This window comes from Bombus terrestris, chromosome 10 (assembly GCF_910591885.1).
Source record: "Bombus terrestris chromosome 10, iyBomTerr1.2, whole genome shotgun sequence".
Taxonomy (NCBI): domain Eukaryota; kingdom Metazoa; phylum Arthropoda; class Insecta; order Hymenoptera; family Apidae; genus Bombus; species Bombus terrestris.
This window is the reverse complement of record NC_063278.1, coordinates 13,764,238-13,791,295: the sequence shown is the minus strand read 5'-3', so window position 1 is coordinate 13,791,295 and position 27,058 is coordinate 13,764,238. Positions and strand designations below refer to the sequence as shown.

At 34.6% G+C, this 27,058-nt stretch overlaps 1 protein-coding gene across 2 annotated transcripts in view; it reads right to left on the bottom strand.

The window, feature by feature from the left end:
* LOC100645544 (myc box-dependent-interacting protein 1) overlaps positions 1-26,410 on the bottom strand; it is a 132,590-nt gene extending 106,180 nt beyond the window's left edge. The window contains exon 1 of one of the 2 annotated variants that reach the window (XM_012318902.3): positions 26,194-26,410. In XM_012318902.3, coding sequence (XP_012174292.2) covers positions 26,194-26,262 — 69 coding nt within the window. In that variant the 5' untranslated portion in view covers positions 26,263-26,410. The remainder of the gene's footprint in view (positions 1-26,193) is intronic. The other variant, XM_048409627.1, reaches the window with a different exon arrangement.
* Between the last annotated feature and the right edge of the window lie 648 nt (positions 26,411-27,058).

The following is a 27,058-nucleotide window of genomic DNA, read 5'->3' as shown; positions in this document are numbered from 1 at the left end:
AAATCACAAAACCGGTGATCTTGTCAGGTAAACTTGAGACTTAGATGATAAAAACAAGAAGGTTGAGCCGTAACACACCTGTTAACTTTCTTTTTATCAAACTTCATTATGAATTTAATAATCACAATTGAATATACACTGAGTCGACACGTATAAATCACAGTTCACTCCAACAACTTTATGTAAAACCTAGTTACACTGGTGCGTGTGTATAAATTAAGTACGCGATTGGTCTAAGGGTAGAAACTCGATAAACAGATGTTGACTATTCTAATAATAAGGAAATGGATGCTGTAACCTCGAGGTATCGCGGGGAGCCGCAAATTTTCGCAAAATCGGCTAACTTTCCCTTTAAAGTGTTCCAAAAAAGTGAAAAATTGAAATTTCGAAAAACCCTCCCAGCGTTACCTGGGGAAAACTGTTATCTAACGAATGAATTTTGATTTTTTGATTTCAGATAATCCAGCACCAAGTTACGAGCAATTCTACTTTTTTCCGAGACACGTTCGAATAATTGCTGCCATTGCCGTATTTTTTAATATTTCTCCGTGAAAATTTTATACAATATTCTTCGAATGTCATACTTTAATGTACTATTGGTTTTAATAAAGAGATTTTAACTGTATCGTCATAAATAATTCACAAAAACATGCCTTATTTTTGTACCGATTAACCTTAGCCCCCCCTTAAGCAAGTGACTGATTTAAGGGTGTAAACCCGGTCAAAGGCACGTTGACTGTGTGAAAGATGGAAAATCAGCGAAGCTCGGCGACGATTCCGTGGCGAAGGAAAGCTAAGGATGGGTGTGTGTCCAGCGCACGGGACCATCGGACTTGTTGATGCCAATTTTGGCTAGAAGAGTGAAGAAAATCTTCGTTACAAAGTTGTTGGAACAAACTGTGATTTGTAACTCATCAGTGTACAAAGTTGTGGGAAATATAAATTTTGTAACCCTGTTAATCGCAGTGTTATACTACATCAACCATCCCTATTATCCTAACCGAAGTAAGGGGATCGATCTATTCGTGGTGCTGATTATTACAATCGTAACGGGAAATTACGACTCCCGTTGATGCGTTTTCTCGCGACCGCGTCTCCCCGCGATAGCTCGAAAATACAGATGCACGACATTTTTCATTTTATATTATTTTATCGAACTACGTATGATCCATTTTGTTCTATCAAAATGAAGATCATAACGTTCGACAGATTAGGTTTCATGTTTGTATAAAGATACATCGTTGTAAAAGACGGATCTGTAAAAGAAAGACACTTTTACCTAATGCATAATCGGCTAATTTCTGTACGAGTAATTTGCATATTACTCGGCCGTGTATCGTCGTTAGTTCGAACAACCTAACTTCTGCCGAATTAATAACAATCTCCAAGATACAACAATCGTCGAATATACAGGAACGAAAGCAGAGGTAAATTCGCACGATCTTTGCGTTTAGCCGCACGCGCAAATGTGTACACAAGAGGATGTGGGAAATTAATCTAATGAAAAAAATTCTGAACGATGAGCTTGAAGGGAAAGATTAACGATCGATTACACAGCGATTAAAAGGCCATAAAGCCGGCATTCTGCGATCGGCCGGCGACGATAGCAATTTTCACGGAACTGTTAATTAAGTATCATAAGTAAAACGGTAAAAGCAGACGGCGCGTTGCTCTCAATTTTGAAACATTCGCCCCGGAGCCTGAGATATCTGATCACACCTGGCTCACCCTGAGACCGAACCAGGACAGAGATAAATCGACGGAGCCACGCAATCACGGGCAGCGCGATGTAACGTGGCCAAACGCGGAGAAACGCGACCAGCGCTCCAAAGAAACACGCCTTTAACGAAACACGTTCCGAACGACGCGACCGATTTCTGCACGAGCTGCAACCTGTCCACGTTGGAACGATCCTCCTTCCCTACGATCATCTACATCCGCTTAGAGTGTCTCGATTTTTGTGTTGCGCGAGATTCGTCTTACGCCACAAGCGATTCGAAGTGGAGAATTGTTCAGGTGTATATTATCGTCCGATCTATTTGTTTATTTTTCACGAAACGAATCGTTGCGCCTTACAGTTAGAAAATTGGCGAATTGTACGAATAAGTGATAGACGCTACATTTTTCTTGCGATCGTCGTAGCTGGGTATAACGTTGGAACGTTGAGAAAAATCCATAGCAGAAACAATTTTCGTGAAACTAGCATTTCATCAAACGATGTACGCCCCTTTTACTGAACAATATATGCATCATTTTTCTCGATGACTCTTCGTAATCTACAACGTTACGAGTAATTTTTCCAATCCACCCTTGCGATAATGAATTCTTAAGAATAGTCTTCGCAGGTTAGGGTATTTCATTTCCTGTGTATGTTTTATGCATTAGCTTTGTAAAAACCACGGTAAAGAGACTGCTATATTTAATGAATGATCTAACAGAATCGAACATCCTGGTCGAGATTCGAAGGTTTTTGCTTGCTTGTTACGAATACGTGTAGTATGTGCAGTATATGATAAATTAGTAAAATATATTACCACTGTGTTTTACTATGTAGGCGATCCAGATTTATAGTGGAACGATCGCACAAAAAGGGACAGTAAATGACATTTGTAATTAGCGATTAGTCGTTATTTTTCACGCTCTGGCTGCAAATCGTTCAATGCGAGCGTATATGATGGAAATGTTTTTCACTCGCAAAGAGTTTTCCTTAGACGGTAAAGTGGCGCCGGGAAAATAAAGATGCCACACGTAAACGACTTAAACGGCCGTCCAGATCCGCGTACCAGATTATAGCGAGAAATTTAATTAAATCCTTTGCGGTGTAACAACGTGAGAATGACTGGTCGACAATAGACTAAGCGCCACGCGGCGATTGTAGCTTGGCTTTCGAAGCAGTCGGCAACCGAGGAATAATGGTTTGGCTAGGAAAACTCTTTCTAAATCTGTACCCAGCCATCGACCCTGTTCAAAGTCTACGAAAGCTCCGCAATACGTAAGAAAGACGTCATATCTGCTTTTACGACCAATTCGAAAAGTCTCGCACGAAACCGTATAATATAGCTGCTTCTATGATTAATATAAAAAAATTGTACATAAAATTGTACAACATGACAATCTCTGTAATTGGTCAAAAACATCTTACATAAAAGCATACATTGTATCATATTGGTTTGTATAATTGATTAAAAAAAATCTGGTATAAAATAGTATAACGTACCAATTTCTGCAATTAAGAGAAACATCTTGTATAAAACTGTATATCATATCTGTTTCTACAATTGATTTAAAAAAATCTTATATAAAACAGTATAACGTAACAATTTTTGTAATTAATAGAAAAATCTTGTATAAAAAAGTATGCCATATCCATTTCTATAATTAATTCAAAAAATCCTGTTTAAAACTGTGTGACACGTTTCCACAATTGTCCATTTCTACAATTAATATAAAAGATTTATCACAAAACCATATAACATAGTTATTTCTACAACTAGTTGAAACAATTTCGCGTAAAGCTCTATAACATGTCAATCTTTTTAGCTAGTAAAAAAATCTTGCATAAAATCGTATATCATATCTGTTTCTACAATTCATTTAAAAAAATCTAGCATAAAACCGTATAAAAATACCAATTTCTGCAATTAATAGAAAAATCTTGCATAAAAACGTATACTACATCCACTTCTACAATTAATATAAAAGATCCATCACAAAACCGTATAACATAGTTATCTCTGCAACTAGTTGAGAAAATCTCGCATGAGATAATATATAACATGTCTATTTCTATAATTAACATAAAAAGTAGGCGTAAAACCGTATGTTATACCTATTTCCATAGTTAATTAAAAAGATGCCACATGCGGTAGATGAACGCTATAGTTTAGTTTGACTTGTTGAATCAAGATGTACGAGGAAAATTCAATAAATTATCGAATTCATTTTGTTCTTAAGTACTTTAATCTTATCCTCGAATGATTTACAATATGTACAAAGTTACGTAGAGAAATGCATAAATGCAAATTCTAATATGTACACAAACCATCTATCAATTTTCTACTCTTACTGCCAGAGTATACGAGTAGTGTTTAAGTAGATATTCAGAAACTAAACAATTTATCTTGATGAAGTTGATCAGTGATCAGTCTTGCTACTGTCTGGTTCGTGTATATATTATAGTTTCACGTTAATGTAGACGCAATGTCTCTCTGTTAAATTAATCCTTTTTATAGAGAGCTTCGAATAAATCGATACGTTGAAAAACTACATACCACGTTTTTATTTGATACTCGATCTAATATTTACGATCGAGAATATCTGTCACTCAACGCTATACAACTTTGGTCATAACCGATATATTTATGAACAAATATATTCATCAGTTTCGAACATGTTTTCTTGAAACCAATATCTTCGACGTGTCTGGATTTTTGAAAAATATTTTGTTGTTATTTCGTGTCGATTATAAAAACATTGAATAAATGCAATTTCGATCGTAGAAGTTGTGTAATAACGATACGAATCGATCACATTTTTTACAGATTTTTTCTATCGAAAAACAAACTCCAGCGAACGTTTTAATTCCCACTGGTTCAAAAGTCTTCCTCCGCTTTGTGCACGCGCTGCAATTTTAAATATCGCGACAGAAGCGTATCCATGAAAAAGGAACGTAAAGTTCATTGGATACGAGCGCGCCAAGTGCCAACTATTAAAAAACACTGAGTATGAATAGTCGAGGGTTTGGGTTTGAAAGAAAACGATTTTAAAGACTGTATATTTTCTTTTCTTCTGCCTGGCTTTTACTAACTATTGCGCGAATAATTTACAGCGTAAAATAATACTTCGGACAGTTGAAAGAGCTGTTTGAAAAGTTTCTTTAAATAAATACGAGACTCGTAATGACCGTGTTCCAAAGCACAAACCAAGGCTTAATTACCGAAACTTACGAACACAAGAAAAGCAATCAAAAAAGATTTAACGCGTTACATAATTTAGGCCATTAAACGTGAAATTTATCGAGCACCGAGCCATGGGAAAAATCGTGAATGAGATGATGGTTTCTTCGTCTTGTATATAACGTAGGTACTTTTTTCTAAAGTATTGGGGGAAAATCAGAACTAATGTAGAAGTTAGACTTTAAAATGCACGCTCACATCTTGTAACTAAAAATGAGCCAAACGTATCCGATAAAAGAACAACGTTGGTTCTTAATAGAAAAGAGCAAGTTATTCTCATCAGACTTACAATTGCACACGCTAAACTTGCACATTGTCATCTTATAACTAACGGTGAGCCAAACATGTTTCATAAAAGAACAGCACCTTTTTGTAATAGGAAAAAGCAGATTATTCTCACTAGATTTACTATTGGACACGCTAAATTTGCACACTCTGATCTTGTAACTAAAAATGAGCTACATATATTGGATAAAAGCCCAGCTCTTCTTCTTAATAATAAAAAGCAAGATATTCTCATCAGACTTAGAATTACACATGCTAAACTTGCACACTGTCATCTTATAACTAAAAACGAGCAAAACATGTTTGATAAGAAAACAGCACTTCTTTGTAATGGAAAAGAGCAGGTTATTCTGACTAGACGTAAAATTGCACACTCTCATCCTGTAATTAAATATGAGCTAAATATATTGGATAAAAGCCCAGCTCTTCTTCTTAGTGGGAAAAAGCAAGATATTCTCATCAGACCTAGAATTACACACGCTAAACTTGCACACTGTCATCTTATAACTAAAAGTAAGTCAAACATGTTTGATAAGAGAACAGCACTACTTTGTAATAGGAAAGAGCAGATTATTCTCACTAGATTTACTATTGATCACGCTAAATTTGCATACTCTCATCCTGTAACTAAAAATGAGTCATTGGATAAAAGAACAACATTTATTGGATAAAAGAACAACATTTATTCTTTATAGGAAAGGACAAATTATTCTCATCAGATTTAAAATTACACACACTAGACTTGCAAGTATCCATCTTATAACTAAGAACTAGCCAAACATTTTTGATAAAAGAGCAACATTTTTAGATAAGAGCAAATTATTCTCATTAGACTTACAATTGCACACTTTCATCTTATAAAAACAAATTTATCTTATAACTAAAAGTAAGCCAAACATGTTTCATAAAAGAAGAACACTTCTTTGTTATAGGAAAGTGCAGATTATTCTCACTAGATTTACTATTGGACACGCTAATTTTGCATACTCTCATCCTGTAACTAAAAATGAGCCAAAATATATTGGATAAAAGAACAACATTTGTTCTTAATAGGAAAGGACAAGTTATTCTCATCAGATTTAAAATTACACACACTAGACTTGCAAGTTTCCATCTTATAACTAAGAACTAGCCAATCATTTCTGATAAAAGAGCAACATTTTTAGGTAAGAGCAAATTATTCTCATTAGACTTACAATTGCACACTTTCATCTTATGAAAACAAATTCATCTTACAACTAAAAGTGAGCCAAACATGTTTCATAAAAAAAACAGCACTTCTTTGTTACAGGAAAGAGCAGATTATTCTCATTAAATTTACTGTTGGACACGCTAAATTTGCACACTCTCATCTTATAACTAAAAATGAGCCAAAATATATTGGATAAAAGCCCAGCTCTTCTTCCTAATGGGAAAGAGCAAGATATTCTCACCAGGCTTAGAATTGGACATACTAAATATTACAGCTAAAAATGAAACAACCAAGCGCAATCTTTGTAACTATTTATGTATACCTTGTAACTATCATTTTGTCTGTAGATCAACTTTAGAATTGTAGTAATGTTTCCCAGTAGAAAATTAAATTTTCTTCCGAATAAGATTTAAACGTACCTAAATCATAAAAAGATATTACGGAAATCTTCTTTCTTTATTTTCTCTTTCTTTATTTTCTCGAAGGTATTAATCCGTATGATCAACTACAAGACTGTAAGCTGCCAACTTATTTCTAGCATATACTGTATCGTATAAATTAAGATTTAAGTTGATCGTACTGTATTAGACTGTAACTGTATCAATATATATTGTTATATGATACACGTGCGAAATAGTTTAAATATTATTGTTTAATTTTGTAATTCGCCTTATCGTATGTCACACCTCTAGTTTCTTTTTCTCTATACTCTCCTTACGCATTTTCTAAATCACGGTCGATAATGATGACAAAAGGTATCAACAGATGCGACCTTGAATAAAATAAATTAATTGAGAAAAGGTATCGGGGTGAAACGAAACAACAGTGAACATTCGTTTACAGGAACGAGGTACTGCGATCGAGCACGTGAATTACAAATACGTCGACATTAACCTTTTTTTTCTTGGCGACGCAACGCGACGCGACGCGACGAACCAAGTGTCTGGTAGTTTCGCTGAGAATAGCAGAACTAGGTCGTAACCCAGTTGAAAGAATCATAGTACGAGCACCCAGTTTCTATCGCTAAACACACGTACCGTTTGTTTTCTTCTAAATAACTGTCATTTGTTTTCCCTCTCCGGCAGATCAGCCTTTCCCGCCTATTACACGCTATCATTTTCCATACACTGCAGCACACTGTTAATCATCGAACCACCGAGCTCGCTTCATAAATTAGCGTCAGCTTGTTCGATGAGAAATTACATGCATTTCTTCCAACGACTAGCAGCAGCAAGTCGTGAAAACGCGTATTATCGATCGCACGTTGTTCCATCTCGTTCACAATTTGTTCTATCGGATTTAAATTTAGCGATCGTTCAGTGATCGCTGTGGAAAGTTCCGCTTGAAACTTGAACTTCAACAGCGACAACGATCGTACTATTGCGAATTATAACTTTGGAAATTTTCTGTCGCGCGTCAAATTAATTATTGAAATTATTTACTTTACGCGGAAGAATCGTGGAACACTTATGATAATTTCGCTAGCGATAGTTGCGATATTTTTCTCGAGTTTGGAATATTAGTTTGTCCAGAAAGTGTCTTTCTTTTACAGACACGTCTTTTACAACGATACATCTTTATACGAACATGAAACCTAATCTGTCGAAAGTTGTGATCTTCATTTTGATAGAACAAAATGGATCGTACGTAATTCGATAAAATAATATAAAAGTGAAAATGTTGTGCATCCATTATTTCCTTATAAGACGAAAGGAACTTTTCGGACGACCTAATACATCTGAAAATATTCATACTTCAATTTCCTAACAAAGTTCCTTGGATCAATCAAGATTTCAAAATTCATTACAGCAATTACGATTTTCGTTAATAATGACAAACTTTTTAAGAATATTTATCGACAAAGCGAAGATATTTATGTCTCGGGAATTCCACGCTTTTTATATTAGATCGTCCTAAAAGTTTCTTTCGTTTTATAAGGAAATAATGAATGCACATTTTCACTTTTATATTATTTTATCGAATTACGTACGATCCATTCTGTTCTATGAAAATAAAGATCACAACGTTCGACAGATTAGGTTTCATGTTTGTATAAAGATGCATCGTTGTAAAAGAGAAGCACTTTTCGGACAACCTAATAAATGAAACAATTGAAAAGAAGAAGAACTCAAAGAATCGCGTCAGGGTTGGTCGTTTATCGATTATTTAAACAATTATTTAGACAAAGTGTGGAATGCAGGAAAGATGCAAAAAGTACATCGAATAGCAAACGCAGGTATTCAAAAACTATGTATATTTTAATAATATCTATTGAAATATTCGGTTTATATAGGTGCAAGAAGAACAGTAGCTTTGATACTTCAAAACCAAATGACTAATACTACTTGGAACTGTTGCACCATGTACCAGACACACCTAACAATTTCTACATTACATCATACACAAGTATAATTTAAAAGTGGTTATTATTACGTTGCATTCTATTTTTATATTATTTTATAAGTGCATAGATACTATATATATCACGCGTAAGAATAAGCATGTAGCACTGTGAACTTTTTTAATCTTTAATCAAAAGTTAATTGTTATTGAAAAAAATGAAAAATATGATGGATAATCTCTCGTTAATTTCCATCTAGTTTCTCGAATATGTTGAATAAGCCCAATAATATATATATGTATGTAAACATGAAGAATAGACTACGCACGAATATTACAAAAGTTTTCACCACCTAATTTGCTCAGAAATTGACTTTCAACATAGCACGAAAAACAGCGCGCAACTTCTAATATCCCCTTTTTGCGTTAGGGAAGAGACGCGAAATATGAATGCGAGTTCCGCGTCAAAAATTATACGAACGTTAATCTTTTTACGTACGATATCGTTTAAACGCGTCATCTCAACTTCATAAATACTGGCAGTGGTACTTCTTGCGCGAAGCCGCAGAATGTACGTAATAAGAACCGATTTTTAAACAAGTATCTGGCCGCTGAATCGTGACGAGCAAGCAAAAGAAGAGGAGAGGAAAATTCCGCAGTGTCTACTCTCCGCGTTTCAACGAATAAATCGCTGTTTTTCTAGACACGGTCTAAACTGGAAGTGCAGCAACAGCAGCAGCAGCAGCAGCAGCAGGTGATCTCGACCTGAATTTCCAACCTAATTGAACGAAACGAGGCGAGCGAGGATCACAATGGGGCGACGATGATTCGTTCCATTTCCGTTTCGTAGCGAATCAACGAAACGTCGTCTCTCTGTTCCCTCTCTCCTTCGTGTTCGCATCTTTCTCTCTCCCCTGTCTTCGTTCTGCCATTTATATTCCTGTCTTTCTTCATCCTACGTTTGTTCTGCTGCTTGCTACGAATCGGCCGGCCGGTCGGTTGGTTGCGTTTCGTATGCAACGGCTGTTGCACCGGCTGACAACGGCACTGCTGATCCTTCTCTACCTTCGTGACTCGGGAAAGCTCCCGTTACAAAGCGCGCGCCGCAGGTACAAGGATATCAGACCGGTACCAGAAGATCCTGTTCTTCGGCTAGCTGGGACCAAACTGCATTTCCTGCTCGCGCAACCAGGTTACGAGATTGTTTCACGCTGCGCCGCGTCGCTTTGCTGGGGTCTTCGGCTGTACGAGCTCCGTTTACAATTCCCTGTGTGTTTTCTGTACCATTGGCCAGCGGTCGTTTTTATTTCCTATCCAGCATGCCGTGATTATAGTTATTTTATTTGACTCGTGACTTGCAACCGCAGCGCCTTCCATATCACCGAATTTTTTACCTCTATGGATATATATATTTGCGTTTACTTTTTGTATAATTGTTATTTCTTAACTTAACTGGCAATTTTTATTCCACATCCGATATCCCGTGGCTTCATCGTACAATTTTTATTTCAATCGTTTCGCCACTCTAGGAATTTCTCTGTCTCCGAATCTTTCTCATTTTGCAAACACATTTCTCACATTCAGACTGTGTGTTGGCAATTGGCAATTTTTATTCCATATCCGACATCCCGTGGCTTCATCATACAATTTTTGTTTTAATCGTTTCGCCACTCTAGGAATTTCTCTGTCTCCGAATCTTTCTCATTTTGCAAACACATTTCTCACATTCAGACTGTGTGTTAGCAATTGGAAGTTTTTATTCCGCGTCCAACATCCTGTAGCTTCATCGTACAAGCTTAGTTTTAATCGTTTCGTCACTCTAGGAATTTCTCTGTCTCCAAATCTTTTTCATTTTACTAATACATTTTTCACATACATTTTCCACTTTCAGACTGTGTGTTAATTTTTTGTTTATTTTTTGGGAGAGACGAGTTTTTTTAAGTTATTTATGTTGTTGGATCTTCTGTTGCAAAATAATTGTTTACAAATAAAATAATAGGTAATAACATAGGGTAAACGCTTCTAACATCGCTTGGTCCGTAATATTTCGAGAAAAAATGGTGACAGAAATCGGCCATGGATTAATACTGTTGTATAAACATACATAAAGGAACGTATTTTATGCGGTATGAGACAACACGAATAACGTCTTTCGTTTGACACTAATTTGATACAAAACTCTCTCTTACTCTTTACTTGAGAATAATTTCAAATTTGGTAGGCGATATTAGGTTCATTTACGATATTCGAAAATAACGTGATCTTGCTACGCTTTTTTGATTCATGTTAAACTCAATCTTTCTTTCTGGTTGTTAAATTTTTGTAGTTTGTAAAAACTATAAACGAATCGTTGTTTGTACGAATGGCCTCCACTCTAAATGTACAGGGAAGTGTTTTTGAAACGATAAAATTTTCTGCTTGTTGAAGAAAGAATCGTCGTAGATACGATTTTGCACTTTAAGTGTATATTTACGTTTCTATTGAAACGTTAAAAATTTATAGGTTACTAAAACATGAGTAAGAATCGTTCTGACTATTAGAACATACAAATTAGAGGATCAGCAAAGTTATATAAAACGACTGTTACGTTTCAATTTCGATTCGAGTATGGAGTTGTATGGAAAAGTTAAGAAGCTTAATGACGTAGAACGAAGTACGTTGCGGCATCGATTACCTGTCATTTAACAGGTTGAAACCGGCGTGAGCCACCGGTGGCCCACGGTCTGTGCTTCTATCTGGCGGCGTGGGCCATTTATGTTTCCAATTTCAATTTGTAAAAATGCGATTTAGCGAAGACTGGAATAAAAAGCAAAAACGTCGTTGGTGAAGGCGCGTACGAAGAAGCTTGAACGTGTTAACGAAAGCGCGGATTGTAAGAACACGGAATAATTGAGGCATTTCTATCATTGTTCAAGTTGCACATTACATAAGAATGTTTACAACGTTGATGGACGAAAGAAAATTTATGCGTAATTGGATATCAGTGTAACTTTGGCATTACGCAGATTTCATTTCTTCGAAAATTCTGAAAATTGGAAAACTTTCTAAGAACAAGAAATACATAGATCATAATAATTTGCTACATTTTGAAAGAAGAATAACTTAAAAAAAAAATGCACTGATTAAACGCTATAACGATACAACGAAAAGATATTAAAAAACCCAAAAGAAGATAATATTACGTCGACATATGTCGTTATCTTTGCATTCTAATTACTTTGAACGCGAAAAATAAATAGATTTTAATCGTCTGTTACAGATTTTTCTTGCTATGTCTAAACGCAACAGTTATCTCGACGCAACAAATTGTACGTAAGAAGAAGCCGATGAGACTCTCTTTCGTGTGACGTACACATTCAATTGCACAATAGCGCGGTTTATTTTTCTTAGGGAGACTCGTTAAATAAGCGGAGAAATACGCGGTACGTTGCAGATTTATTGCTGTGGCAAAATGAAAGAAAGAATACGCAAAACAAATCGACCAGAGTGCGTATATATTAGTCGTTGCACCTGTTCCTCGATTCGCAGACGACATGGTGTAGGTATCTGCAGCGTTCGATTCTTGGCACGATTTCAACGTTCCTTCTATCTTTTTTATACCTATGTCGAAACGTCAAGATCATTTCACAACAGGGACAGAAGGAACCTGCATGTATCTCGTGGAGGGACGCAGGGTCAGAATTTTAAATATTTACTACAACATACTTTCTCTGGTACTGTAACGTAACTGGCAGCGAAGAACGAAGCGAGAACGTGGAGATGTTGAATTAACGAATTAATGAATGTCGAATAAAATGAAAAATAATTTGCGTGTAGAAATTGGTCCGCAGCATTTTTCAGACACCTCGGACAATCACACAAAGAGTCTGACGAAAAAGTGTCTGCAACGAAAATTGATCAATTTCAAGCTTAAGATCGACTACGAATTGCGTTGTGAAGAACTTGAAACAGATTCTATTGCGATGAGAAGTTAAGGTCGCGGCTCTGTCTTTTTTAATGGAAGCAACGAGCTACTTGGATCTTAAAGTTTGAAAATTATTCATTTAAATTTAATTGGTTTAAGAGATATTTTAGCTGTAACGTCGTAAAACTGATCGTATGGAAGACAGGAAAAGATAGCACAGTACTTTTCTGTTCTTACGTTTCCCTTGTGTCTCGAGAAACGACAAGTTTCACAACATTAAAGCTAAATCAGCTTATAAACAGATCATTTGCCGACCCATTTCCGAGCATTTCGATTAACCAACTGATTCGCTGCTTGAACTCGTTCACCTACACCTGACCTCTCGTTATATGAACGAAGAACAGTAAGTAGCGGGGATAATTGTTGAAATCCTACTAGCAATTTTAGTCCAACTCAATTTTCGATCTATTGTACGAACTACAATTACGTAAACTGTTTGACCTTCGACAAGTTCAGGCAAATGGATCTCTGTTATAGCTACGTGAATTGTGGAAAAATGTGCTTATTCGCGCAGTGCGTTTTACATTCAAAACGATATAGTGTTTTTCAAATGAACGATACACAATGAACGATGAATAATTAATGTACCGCGTGTAACTTTTAACTACAGACTACTAGCCTCTAGAAAAATTTGAATTTGTGTTTCGTTGGCTTGCGTATAGCGCACTCAAAATCTATCGAAGAATTTGGAAAGCTTCGACGTTCGAAAACCTTGAAAATTGTGAAGATTTTTATCGAAGAGGAAAGAAAATCTCGTGAAACACGCATTCAGTCTTCTTCTTTTGCCTCTTTCGCTTTACTTTACTTTTGTTTCTTTCTTAACTTTAGGAGGAGCGACCTATGGAAACGTACGAGTGGCCAAACGATTAAACAAATTATCGTCTTACATGGAAACAACATACTAAATCAATTATAGACAAAATACGGACAAAAACAAGACTGATGTACTGGCTAACTAGTAGAAACTTTGAACTCGGCATAGAAAATAAACTAAAAATCTACAAAACGATAATAAAACCAATTTGGACGTACGGAATACCACTATAGGGGACAGCAGCAATGAGCCACATAAATAAACTAGAGTCGCTACAATCGAAGATACTGAGAACAATGGTCAATGCCCCATGATACGTCAGAAACGAGGATATACAGAAAAACCTAAAAAAACCAAATGGTCAAAGAAGAAATCGTTAGGTACGCAGAAAAATACAAGGAAAGAACTACAACACGTGGAAACCAGCTGGCTGCTGAAGCGAGCAAAACTCTCATAGAAAGAAGACTAAAAAGAAAACACCCCACTGACCTGACTAAAGAAATAAAATAGTCAAACTCGAAGATGGTGTCCCGCTGAGGATAGCCATCCACATATTATTCAGCAATTAGGCTAACAAAATTTACCAAATGTCCAACTGGACAAATTGTAAAGTACAAATTAAATAATAAAAAAAAAAAAAATTATCGCGTACGTAACACAATGATTAAAGCAAAGCTACTATACATAATCGGGCGTGCTGTAAGAAAATTAATTCCGCGTATTGATAGCGCTGTAAGCAATAAAATTCATAGGAACAATTAACAGATGCCTGGCTGAAACGAGGCAGACAAACGCGGCTGACGAAGCTGCCTGGGTGGAAAACGGTGTACCGTTAGGCCATCGAAAAACCAAGTGTCGGGGACTGTAATGGGTGGCCATAGGCTTGTCGGAAATACGAGGCATTTACGTGGAAAGCCAGTCGGCGAGAAGGCAGCTAAAGCATTACGTAACGTGTGTTCTCCATTTGCTAGCGCTTCGGCTCTCGGCGACCGCCTTTCCGCCTTTTTACTCGACCGGAAAGGACGATGGAATCGGGCGGCGGTTATTAATATCTGTAAGGTTCAACGTCATCGCGTATCACCGCGCTCGCGTGACGTTTGCACGCAACGCATATAGCCCGACCGGTGAATGATGTAAGAAGAAAACGTCGCCGCTTACGTATCATCGGCGTACGTTCGGCTCTAAACGTGGCGAGAAGAAGAAGAAAAGGACGAGGGAAAAGATGAGGAACGAAGAAAAGAAGGAGAGAGTGGAGGCAAAAAAGGGGGAAAAGAAGAAAAGACGCGCGGTGGAAGATGCGCGAGAAAGAAGAGGCGGCCTCTGCATTTATCGTCAGCCGTTCTGTATTTATACCGAGTTAACCAACTCGGCTGGACCCGGGCCAGCATCATAGCTTCTCCATTTTACGTTTTCCTCCCTTTGCGCTAGCTTGCACGGCCGACAGACAACCCTTCGAAGATAACAAGCTTCTATTGGGGATGCTAGTCGCCAAGCGAATGGCCATACGCTGTCCGAAATGAGAACAGTGGCGGACGAAAGAAAGTTTACAAAGTTTAGACGTTTGACAGAATATAAAAAGGCAGGAGAATTTGATGGGATGAGTTTGCATCCAGCAAGAGAAACGAATGAATAGAATACAAAGGTACAATGATGCAAATGATACAAACTCAGCAATTTCAAATTCTCGACGAAAAGTCGAAGGAGTATAAAATACAAAAAGACAGCGCAATTTTCTCAGATACATTTGTATTTAGTAAGAGAAGCGAATAAACAGAGTGTAAAGGGTGGACAGTATGAAGTGGTCAATTTCAAACTGCCATCAATGTGGAAGAAGAGTCGAGAAAAGATGTTTTGTTGCGCTTTAGCAATCGTTTTATGGCCACATGGGGAAATAATAATCATACAGCGTCACACAGCTCAACAGCGAGCAGAAATCGTTAAAATATTTTGTCAAGGTAATTCGACGACCACCTTATGCAACCTACTACCTGCTTTAACCACAGTTAACTTCCTATGGGATTTTCTTAAAAGTAAATTGGAACCTGGTTTATTGGAACAGTTCGGGCAACAAGGGAATTTGCATAATCGAATAGTTCGCATAATAGAGGCTCACCAGCTATCGCCACCAGTTATATTACAAATTCGGATACGAGAGACTGTTGTAACCGAGTCTGTTTAATTCGTCTCCACGATTACACGATCTTTGCTTTTATTACGATTTTTTATTCTTCTTAAAAATGAAATATTTTCTACTTTGTAACTGAATATTATACCATGTATAGATGTATGTATTAGACAATAAATATTCTGGAAAAATTACCTAAGAATAAAATATATCCGTGATGGTTACAGTATCCTTACAAAAAAATATATCACAGATCCTTACACGTTCGTATAAGAGCTCCACCTCAGTTCGAATAATAAGAGGCTCCCTTAGGAGTTCGTATATTCGAAGTTGGGTCTCAATTTGTTTGTAGAAACGAGGTGCGGATAAGCGAAGTTGCACTGTAAAGCGTACGACAATAAACCAAACACAATTAAACAACTAAAAGATGCTATTCGAGAAACGAACGTACCTTTGTGTCTGCAGTATATCTGCAATATCTTTCTGGTATTAGATATATTCTACAAACAATTTTCAAATAGAACTAAAAGAACTGTTGCATTTTATTTTGTTTCAAGTTATTGACAATGGAAAAGATGTAGAATAGATGACTGCTACCAATATGATAGAAGCTTTTTAGTAGAAAAAATACTAAAATTCATAGGGTATTGTTCTTTTATCCGCCACTGTATTAGGACAGCTACTGATGTTTAGTAGAAATTCAATGAGTTTCGCTGCTTTTGGTTCCTGATTATTTTATTATTATTTTATCTGTCGACTTTATTATTCGAGGGACTATTGCTCCGCAAACAATGGACACGAAAAGTATTTGAACGTTACTTAATTACATCCAAGTATATTAGAGATTTACTTAGCAGTATTTTTACGTGATTACAAAAATTTGAATGTTATAACGAAAAATAACGCGAAAGATAAAGGAGAAACCTGATGAAAAATCGCCTCATCGGGAAATGAGGATATGCGCAAATACGTTTTTGTATCCATTGTATCTGTTTGTAGTAGCGTTATCGAATTAATTGTTTTCTAAATGCATTAAAACACTTGTAACTAGTAAATTGGTATTATCACAGGTATATCAAATCATCGAGTAGTATAATTCATTCGAATGGAAATTCTATTAGGTTGTCCGGAAAATATGTTTCTTTCGCAAACGAGTTTCTTACGACAGTGAATCTTCATACAAATGTGAAACCAAGTCAAAATGTCGCGGTGTTTATCTCAACAGAACAAAATGGATCGTAATTCGAGAAAATAATATAAAACAAAAAACGTTATGCGACAATTATTTCCTGATAAAACGAAAGAAACTTTTCGGACAAGCCAATAGATCGATAGATTTACTTTTGTTAGTCCTATTAAACCAAACGTGCGTTATCGAGAACTTGCTTAGCTTGAGTAAGTAGGAAATCGGATTTAATTTACGCAAAGACTGATGAATTTGGAAATAAACATTCTTCCCTTCTTCATTTCTGATTTCTCTTTCTTCTTCTAACAATAAATCGACTGTGTGATATCGAACAGTAATTTCTGTAATTGACTTAAGAAAATGAGTAGGGTAGGTATAATTCTAGAAAGTGAACGTCTATCATTTCAAAAATCATTATAGGTCTATCGCGGAGAAGATGCTATTAATTTCTCAACACAACGATACACTCGTGTAATTAATACTTTCTCGAGATTTTGATATAAGAAACAATTCGACCTGAAATGTTTTTGAAAAGAAAATTTCCTCCTAAACGATATTTCTATATTTTCCGTGATATGTTGCAACAGAGAAAAAAGCGAGCGGCATAATTTTTCGCCCAACGAACCGTTGCTTGCCGTTAAATTACGACAGTTGCGTCAATTAATTCGAATCTGTGCTTTCCATCGTGTATGTGTCTGGCGACTGGAATTGGACTACGTCCAAACATATTGAAGGAAATTAAGGAACAGCAAGAATAAACCTGAGGGAAAGTTACGATAGCTGATACGATAATTTCTTGCCAACAAGATTCATCGGTAACAGGTGATTGAGAAACTTTGCCCGATTCCATAAAGATCTGCTAATTTTGAATGCACGTCAGAGCTATTAAAAGTAATTAAACTGTGTCAAATTAAATCACCACGTAGATAAATCGATCACGTTAAAAACAAATTTCCAGATACCTATTTTTATTGAAATATATATTTCTATAAATATTAGGCATATTTAACTTCTCTGCTACAAAATAGCGATAATAAAATATAATATATAATACGACGAAAATATAATAATACAAAAAATATCGAACGATTATTGGGAATTGCGAAAATCGAAGATGTCGAAGTGGTTTCGCAGTGAAATTGGCACGCAATGGACAGAGAATGTGTAGAGAAAGTAAAATCAAATCCAAGCGAGAGAAATCCATAAAAATGTTTTATTTTGCTGAACGAGCGTTCCGACGATCGATATTGTTTATTTAATCATATGCAACTTGTAATTCAATTTGTCTCAAGACTCCTCAGGAGGAATATTTAATTTCGGTGAGACATTATCCTGTTGTTATTTATTTCATATTAATTGTTTATTATTTTCCTGTCGCGCTCTTTGTATCGCGATAAGAGTCTTCTTATGACGATTTTGCACAGAAAGACACGAAAATGGTCCAGGAGGTTGCACAGAAAATTGGGACCGCTTATATAAAACATTACAAGTGTGAAGAAACGAGTCTTCAGGAGGAAAGGAAAACTCACGTATCAACGTAGATAACAAATTCATTAAAAAGTGAAGTGTATCTGTAGAAGAGACTGTATGTGCCAGCTCTTAGTTGCAAAGGAAATTTAATATCCCATTGATTCGTCTGTATGACACAGACAGAAGAAAAAAAAACGAGTAACTAACATTTATTTGCATTTATATCTTTCTGTATAGAGACGATGCTGTACCACCTTATTCTAAGATTGTTAACAGTTATTTGGAAAGAGAAATTCCACTTAAATTCTGTACTACGGTATTCTTATCGCTATGTAGGGCATTTTCCAATAAAAAATCTACATTTTTCAATGTTTGCACTTGCAGTGTTTCCTACAACCGCTTTTCGATTATGAAAACAAAGCGCAGACTGAATGGTGAAATTTAATCGCTAGGTTTCGTACGCATCGCGGCTTGGGTTTCAGGAAAATTGGAATATAACGGAATTGCAAAGGGTGAGGCAATGTCTTCGAAAGCTGCAAGCTCGTAGATATATTTGCCGGCAGTCACGAAGCAAAAGCGTCCGGGACACGGCGACGAGAATAGTAACTGGTAGGCGAAGTTGACACGATAGAAATCGTAGCCTAGGGAGAGACTTTGAGCATGGAGACTTCCGTCTCTCTACACTTTCATGCGATTCCCCCGGTATTTGTTGCTGAAACGCGCAGAATCATCGTACGGATACGTCCGTCCAAGGAAAAACAGTCAACTGCTGAATAAAAGAACTGAGACACCGAGAAAGTTTAATGCAGTCATTATTTACTTTCACGACTCGAAATCACTTTTATCGTCTACCATCCACCGATTCTCCTTAACTTTACGAACTGGATTGCTTCCAGTGAACAACATCTCGCGGAAATACTTAGCCGATCAATTTGCGGCTGCGAATGTTTCTTTGAATTTACCGAGGAATTCGATACAATTTTTTCGAACAGCTACAAATTTGATTTGTTTCGATTGTCGGACTATTTGAGTAAATTGTTTAATACAATACTATTGTCATTGTTTAATACAATAGATACTACAAACACAAGTAATTATTTACATACTGTTGTGTTTAAATTATTTAGTAAGTATTTATTCAAATAGTTGTTTGAATTCAGATAATTTCATTTAAATAATACGAATAATAAATTGCAATAATTATTCGCATATTGTTAGATGTACAAATACAACAAATAACTATTTGAATAAATACTTGTTAAATAATATGGAAAAATAGTTATTTGAATAAATTATTTGAATTTAAATAATTGATTAAAATAATTCAAATAATTATTCGCGTATTATTAGACGTACAAATACAACAAATAACTATTTGAATAAATATTTGTTAAATAATATGAATGAATAATTATTTGAATAGATTATTTGGATTTAAATAATTGATTAAAATAATTCAAATAATTATTCGCATATTATTAGACGTACAAATACAACAAATAACTATTTGAATAAATATTTGTTAAATAATATGAATGAATAATTATTTGAATAGATTATTTGGATTTAAATAATTGATTAAAATAATTCAAATAATTATTCGCATATTATTAGATGTACAAATACAACAAATAACTATTTCAATAAATACTTGTTGAATAATATGGAAAAATAGTTTAAAAATTTGAATAAATTATTTAAATTTAAATAATTGATTAAAATAATTCAAATAGTAAATTCATACAATTATTACATATAAAACATCAAATAACTATTTGAATAAATTTTTATTAAATAATTATTCGAATAAATTAGTTGAATTTAAATTTATCTACTAAAAACATATTAGAAAAATGATACTTTTACACGATGGAACTAGTTTCCCAACATGTAACGAAGATCACATCAAGATCAAAATTGAAATCTTAGAATTTATAGTTTCCTACTTGTAACACTTGCATCGACTACTTGTAGTAATATAATGTCCACCACATTATAAACTACTATACCAAATGCAATTCGCATTTGGTTAAAAATTCTAAATGTACCTGAAATCTAATATGTACCTGACGCATGGAATTTCTCTTTAAGTAAGGATCTCTTTGCGTGTTTATCTTTAATCTACGTGGGTATACTGTTGTGCAAACACTCTCAGCAGCTCATTATTTTCATATTTTCAAGGTACGGTTAGAAAATAAAGTGCATTGCTACGAACACAGCGAGAGAATAAACGTGAAGAAAGATTTCGATGCTATCTATTGGTACTTCGTCCGACACGACCGGCTTATTTTGTAAAACCGATCAACAAGCGAAGGAACCGGAACCTTTCATCGCATAAATAAGACATAAATCAACGAAGTAGATCGATGTTCCGCGGATAATAAAATTATGTCCGAGATACTTTTTATTTCGCTAATAGCACACACGGTATTGAATAGGAAGAATGGATCGACGTTCGAACTGCAAATATTTAAACGATGATTCATCGACGAAAAAAATTCGCCTATAACATAAATATTATAAATATATAACAGAAATATAACAGAATATGCAGTGACCCTCGAAATTATGTGAATACTTATAAATATATCACGCTTGATTGGCGCCGTAACAAGCTACGCCTATCGCGATTACGTTGAAAATATTCGAAAGCGATTAAAAGATTACAAAAATATGAAACTTGCTAAAAAATTAGTATATATAATATTAGTGTGAGTAATGGTTTCAGACATATATATATATATATATAATTAATTCCAAAGGTGATATCATAGTACTGCAATTTGCTAATGCAATGAATAATTGACTGCTCAAATACCTCGATCTGTTCGTAATAAATATCTTGTAATTTCATCCATTTGCAAATTCACTTCGCCAATATAATCGTGATAATCACGTTTCACTGCAGTGCTAATGAAATTGCAAAATCTTTCGTACAACATAAATAAATAAATCCGACATATCCAGAAAAGTTTCTACAAGTGTTTAAATAGCTTCGTATCAATTAAAATACCAATTACAACTAGACTGCGAATATTTATGCATTTTTTTGAAATTTTACGATGCAAGAATGTACGGAATGCACCTGCTATACGAAAATATATAATACATCCTTAGGAAAGGTACTCGTTACAATTTTTAATAACTAATATCCAACCTCCATCTAAATTCCATTTCCTTGCTCGTGTCTATGAAGATATAAATCTGCATAAAATTCCGCGCTCGAATTATATCAATTCACAGTTACGTATTTTCAATCCTAATCGAAACTTCTTTCGTCGTACGATCGAAGATATTGGCTTGGCAACTAAGTGATTGCGGATTTTGTCAATACCACCTAATCACAAAATCCGCAATCACCTAGTTGCCAAGTCAATATTATACGATTGCAGAACGCGATCGAGCTTACGAATTTCTACCGATTATTTGAAGTTCCACTGTCGTCCTTCGCAGGATCACGGATCACGTTCGACTCTCGTTTTTCCATCTTCGTTACAGACGACCAATCGTCCTCTCAGTTTCACCGGCAAATGCTAAGCTAAATTCCGATACAGTGCACGATACGCTGCATTTCTACAGCACGAGAAAAGGCGCAACATCGTTTGCTGTGTTAATGGTCTTTGGTTTCTAGTACATAGGAGCACTGGCTTTCCTCGCCTCGAGTGACTCGCTGAACTTTTTACGTGCGAGTGCCAATGCTCTCTCGATCGAATCTATCGTCCCTTCTTTCTTTGAAACATCGATCCCCGCTTATCTGGACAACTTTTTTTTTTATTTACAAGTATTTTACAATCAATTATCGCATTGAGAATTTTGAGTAAGTTTCTCTAATGTGGCGTAGTGACATGGCTAATTATTTATAATAAGTTAATAAACTTATTAACTTATTATAGATAAGTATAATTTATAAATAATATTATAAATAAGTAAATATTACTTATTAGAAATATTTAGTTGAATCTAGTGCTTAAGACTAACGGATAGTATTTTTTAGCCTGCGGATCTGGTCCGATGTATTAAGTAATTTAGTAATTAGGGGGTTTCGATGTTTGTTCACTCTTTTGATATATCTATTGTTACAATCTGTACAACTTTGCCGTATGAAAAAGCACCTAAGTTCGTCTGGTCATCGAGACCGCAAATTTCTCAATGTTCGCCCGAACGCATTTTATCAACGCCAGATTTTTCATAAAAATCTTAATGTCACGTACCTTTGACAATTGCTCGTAAACGTAAACTGACACGACAAAATCTTGTTTAAAGACTTTAGGTTTTTAGACGATGATATTCTTGCTTTCAGTAGGTATAGCTTGGTTACTTTAGTTTATTACTGCTAGTACAGTATTAAATGTGAACGTATAATGATTTCGTATACAGCTAACGCGATGCTCAATTTTCTTTTAGAAAGATTTTGGAGCAGTTTATCAATGACCATAATGAAAATTTTGAAAATGACAAAAGCAACTCATATAGAGAGCAAAGTGACCTCGGGACTTTTAAATAGAAACCTGGAAAGTATATTACGTTTTGGTATTTTATTGTGATACGGTAAATTCAAATAGAAATTTCACTGTCGAGAAATGTTCGTATCTTTACTACTCATTTACTTGGCAAATTATTACTTAGATGTTTATCGTTGAATATCACCGAATTCGAATAAAATAATTTTGTAACTTTATTGAATTTGAATAAAATTACCCTGCAACTTTACTCGAATATTTCGCTAACAATTTGACAATACGATAAGCTGTTTTCGTAACAAAGATAGTATGCTTTGTATTAAATAATAATATTCGTATGAATAAAATATTATTAATTGATGACACATCTGTGCATGAAGAAGCAGGTACAACGAGAAGAAATCCTTTCACGGAGCTTCCGCGAAGAATACGAAAAGTCTTAGAAAGGTTTCACGCAGAATACCTTGAAGAGCTACTTAACTTTAGAACGTTTTGACTGATCGTTATCTAAAGGAGGAAGATAACCATATTTTCAGAAGAGACATTCGTCAACCTTCTCAATATGATCTTATCTAAAATCATCAAAACTCTCCAACGAGATCTATAGAAACTAAAAAGATCGGAAATTAAATAAATTCTCATTGCAAGTATTATAACTTATAATTAATTCTTTCAACGAAAGATATTTCTCGCTCATCTTTAAATTTGTTTTCTTATCGTAAAACATTTTTCATACTCTAAAATCACCACGTCGTATAGTTTAAATAGTTGGTTATTAATTTTACCGACTATAAATTAAAAACCAATTGGCCATTCTCACTCGCTAAATCTCGTCGACTGACACAGATTTTTAAGTACAAGTTTTCGAATGGAAGCTCGATTTTCTCCTCTTTTTTTTCAATTGAAAACTACTCACTGATTCGGACGAGAATGGTAGCCCTAGCATGGCAATACTATAGACCGGTTCTACCAGATAAGTCTGTATAACCACCATCATGAAAGCAAGTTAAGACACCTACGAATTACACGGTCTTACGGTATATCGCAGGTAAATACCAATAGCGTGTTTTCCTTCGTTGAAAATCTGAACGCAAAACGAGCGCGCTTCCAAGGAATCAATGATCCTTGCAAGTTATGTACTTGCGTACTCTATATAATGACCCACTTCATCTCAACCTTTAAAGAACGCTGTTTCCTTATAAAGATGTTCTTAACGTGTTATGAAACAAAGTCACGTTAACGAGACGCTTCATTTGTTATTTCCTTTTAATTAATTTACGTTATTAAACTGTGACAGTTTAATGGGAGTTGCCAAGAATTTGTTGAATAATTTTTCTACTATTTTTTTCCATCTAGATGCTACAATTATATGAAATTTGGAGAAATTGGAATGGAATAGAAAGATTGATTTAAAAACTTTACTTTGATTGGAAAAACAAAACAACGATTTAATTTATTTACTTTTATTTATTAACCAATTAAGTAGGATCAATAGATATTTTTGTACAGTAGTGTTTATACGTTTTCCTGGTAAATATAACAAATATGTTCTGTAACTTTTATTATATGTAGGAAATTTTTATTTATATTATTATAACTGTAGTGTACTATAATCTCCATTTATATTGTGTATAAAAAACGTTACAAGAAACTATGGTCTTAAAAAAAATTTTAGATTAAGTTCATATATCCATTATTTACTTTATACAATAATACAATTCGACCGTCAATTGTACACATAAATGTTATAAGGAAACCGTGAAAGGTTGATAAAATCTCTAAATGTATGACAATACAGGGAAGGTAAATACTGTTCAGACTAACGGTGTATGTGTTACGATCTTTCCCTATCGTCGACTAATTTCCAGGTCATTTTACATTGGGTCAATAACTCCTTATAATTTAATCAGGAAATTTCGATAAAACAGGCAAATAAGTTGAAAATAAGAGAAAACAAGTTGTTGAAAAATGTGATAACTGATAAATAAATCACAAATAAATGTGATAAATTTATCTTATTGAATCATTTCGCTGGAACAGCCAATATAATATTTATGTATATTTTACGTTACCTAAGTATACGAATATATTAATGAAACTTAAATTCAAAATAATTGATAGTAACACATCGCATAGATGAAACTTACACATCATTAACAAATATTTTTCCAAAGTTTAAATACGATGAATCCATTATACGAAAAGGTTACATTATATTCAACGATAATGACAAGTCTATTAATGAAAAACTTTTTAAAAATGTTGGCTCAAGGTTTAAATTGTAAAATTTTAAGTGTTTCAATTTAGCAAGAATATACGATAACAGCAATACCTGAGTAATAAAAATTCTGTCCAACAGCGTTCAATACACGTTTTTAATACAAGCGTTACGTACTAACGTGTATCATGTAGTACCGTACAGTATTGTTAGATACAAACTGAACGAAACTAATGATATGTCATCCATTTTCTCCTAAAAAATAAAACGTACGAATAAAACAACTCTTGTCAGGTTATATAATATAAAACGTTGTAAAAATCACAACTCTACTGCTAATTGCGCAGAATACGTGCAAATAGATTTAATATATTTAATTTAATTATTTAACGTATAATATTATAAAAAGAATTCGGTACAATACACTGACGAAGTATATAGCGTATTATTACATTAACTCGATTTCTTGTAATTTCCAAGAACCGAAATATATGCTGACATGTGCATTATAATAATAGGATGTAAATAATTTTGAAAAAATACGTAACGGAAAAGAGATTTCAAAAACTAAGATTATATTCACTAGCGGGATTGTAGCTCATTCTATTTTAAGAAATTCGCAAGTTTGAAAATGTAAGCATTCGACAGAGAGTAAAATATTCGTGTCACGTGATAATCTACGGCTTACAATAACGTATTTCGCTGAATAGTGTGCGGACTAACGCTGAAGATGCACCTGTAACATATGCATTACTACGCTGAACTAGGCCCAAGAGTTGCATAATTGTCATTTTAAATGAAACTCTGCTACATAACTCGTACATGTTTACCGCTTATATAAGTCACCTCTGTACGAGCGACAAGAAAATCCAACGAATTGTTACCGGCTTCTTCGCAGATTCGGATACAGCCTCTCTTACAATACATAAGTACACGTTGTCAGTGAGATGTCAAATTTTACAACCGAAATAGATTATCTGTGGGGTTATGAGGCTACACACTGGAACATTTAAATAGCAATATCCATTTTTTCAAACATGTTGAAACATAGAATATATAGCACCGAGGGTTGAAACGATTTGTAAAAGCACAATTTTGATCGCAGCGTACAAAGGACTGACATGCTCTCCGAAGAAACCTGTTACGAACGTACAAATGTATGTATGTCTTTTCGTAGCACTTACCTTCTCCTTCGCTCTGCCTGCATGTTTTTGCACTGTTTTCGCAATCAACGCACCCTTACTTTCAGCCATTTTCTTCACGTTACTTAAAAAACGATGACTTTGTTACTTCTCTCCGCAAAACACTAATTTCAACTTCGAAACCGACGTTACTCGCTCCCACAACGAACCACAACCTAAACGCACGAACGGAAGCGCGGAGAAACACTGAAGACTCGACACGAAACTGCGCGCCGAGCATGAATTACCGCACTTTCACAGGGCGTCGCCTATTGGCAGCACCATACATGCTCTCGCGTATTTTACCTGTTGATACAGTAGAACAAAGGTAAAGATAGATAAATGAAAAAAATCCAATAGAATTAAAATTCACTTGAAACTAATTGTAGGTTACTGAGTCGAAAAATTACTTTAAATATACATTAATTATACGATTGAAAACTTTAGTACGAACTTCTCAAATATTAATTTATTAATCTACCATCCAAATGGATTCTTAAGAATTATAAATTTTATATACGTATACTGTAACGATATAAGTATTTAATTATGTGTATAAGGATACAATAATGTCAAAGCAAATATACTTATATATATATATATATATATGTATATTAAACGTTATATGAGTAGTATAAACATGTTTATAATACATTTTTATAAATTAATGCACATAAAAATACCCTTTTTTAGATTAAAAACAAAATTAAACCTAAAATATAAAATTAATTAAGTGATACTTTAAATATTTTAACTATTAGTTATATAAATGATTTCAGACACAGAAAGAACGAAAACGTTAAAACAAAATTGTTTTTATTTTGAATATAAAAGTCATAACTATATATAATATTTAAGATTTTAATTA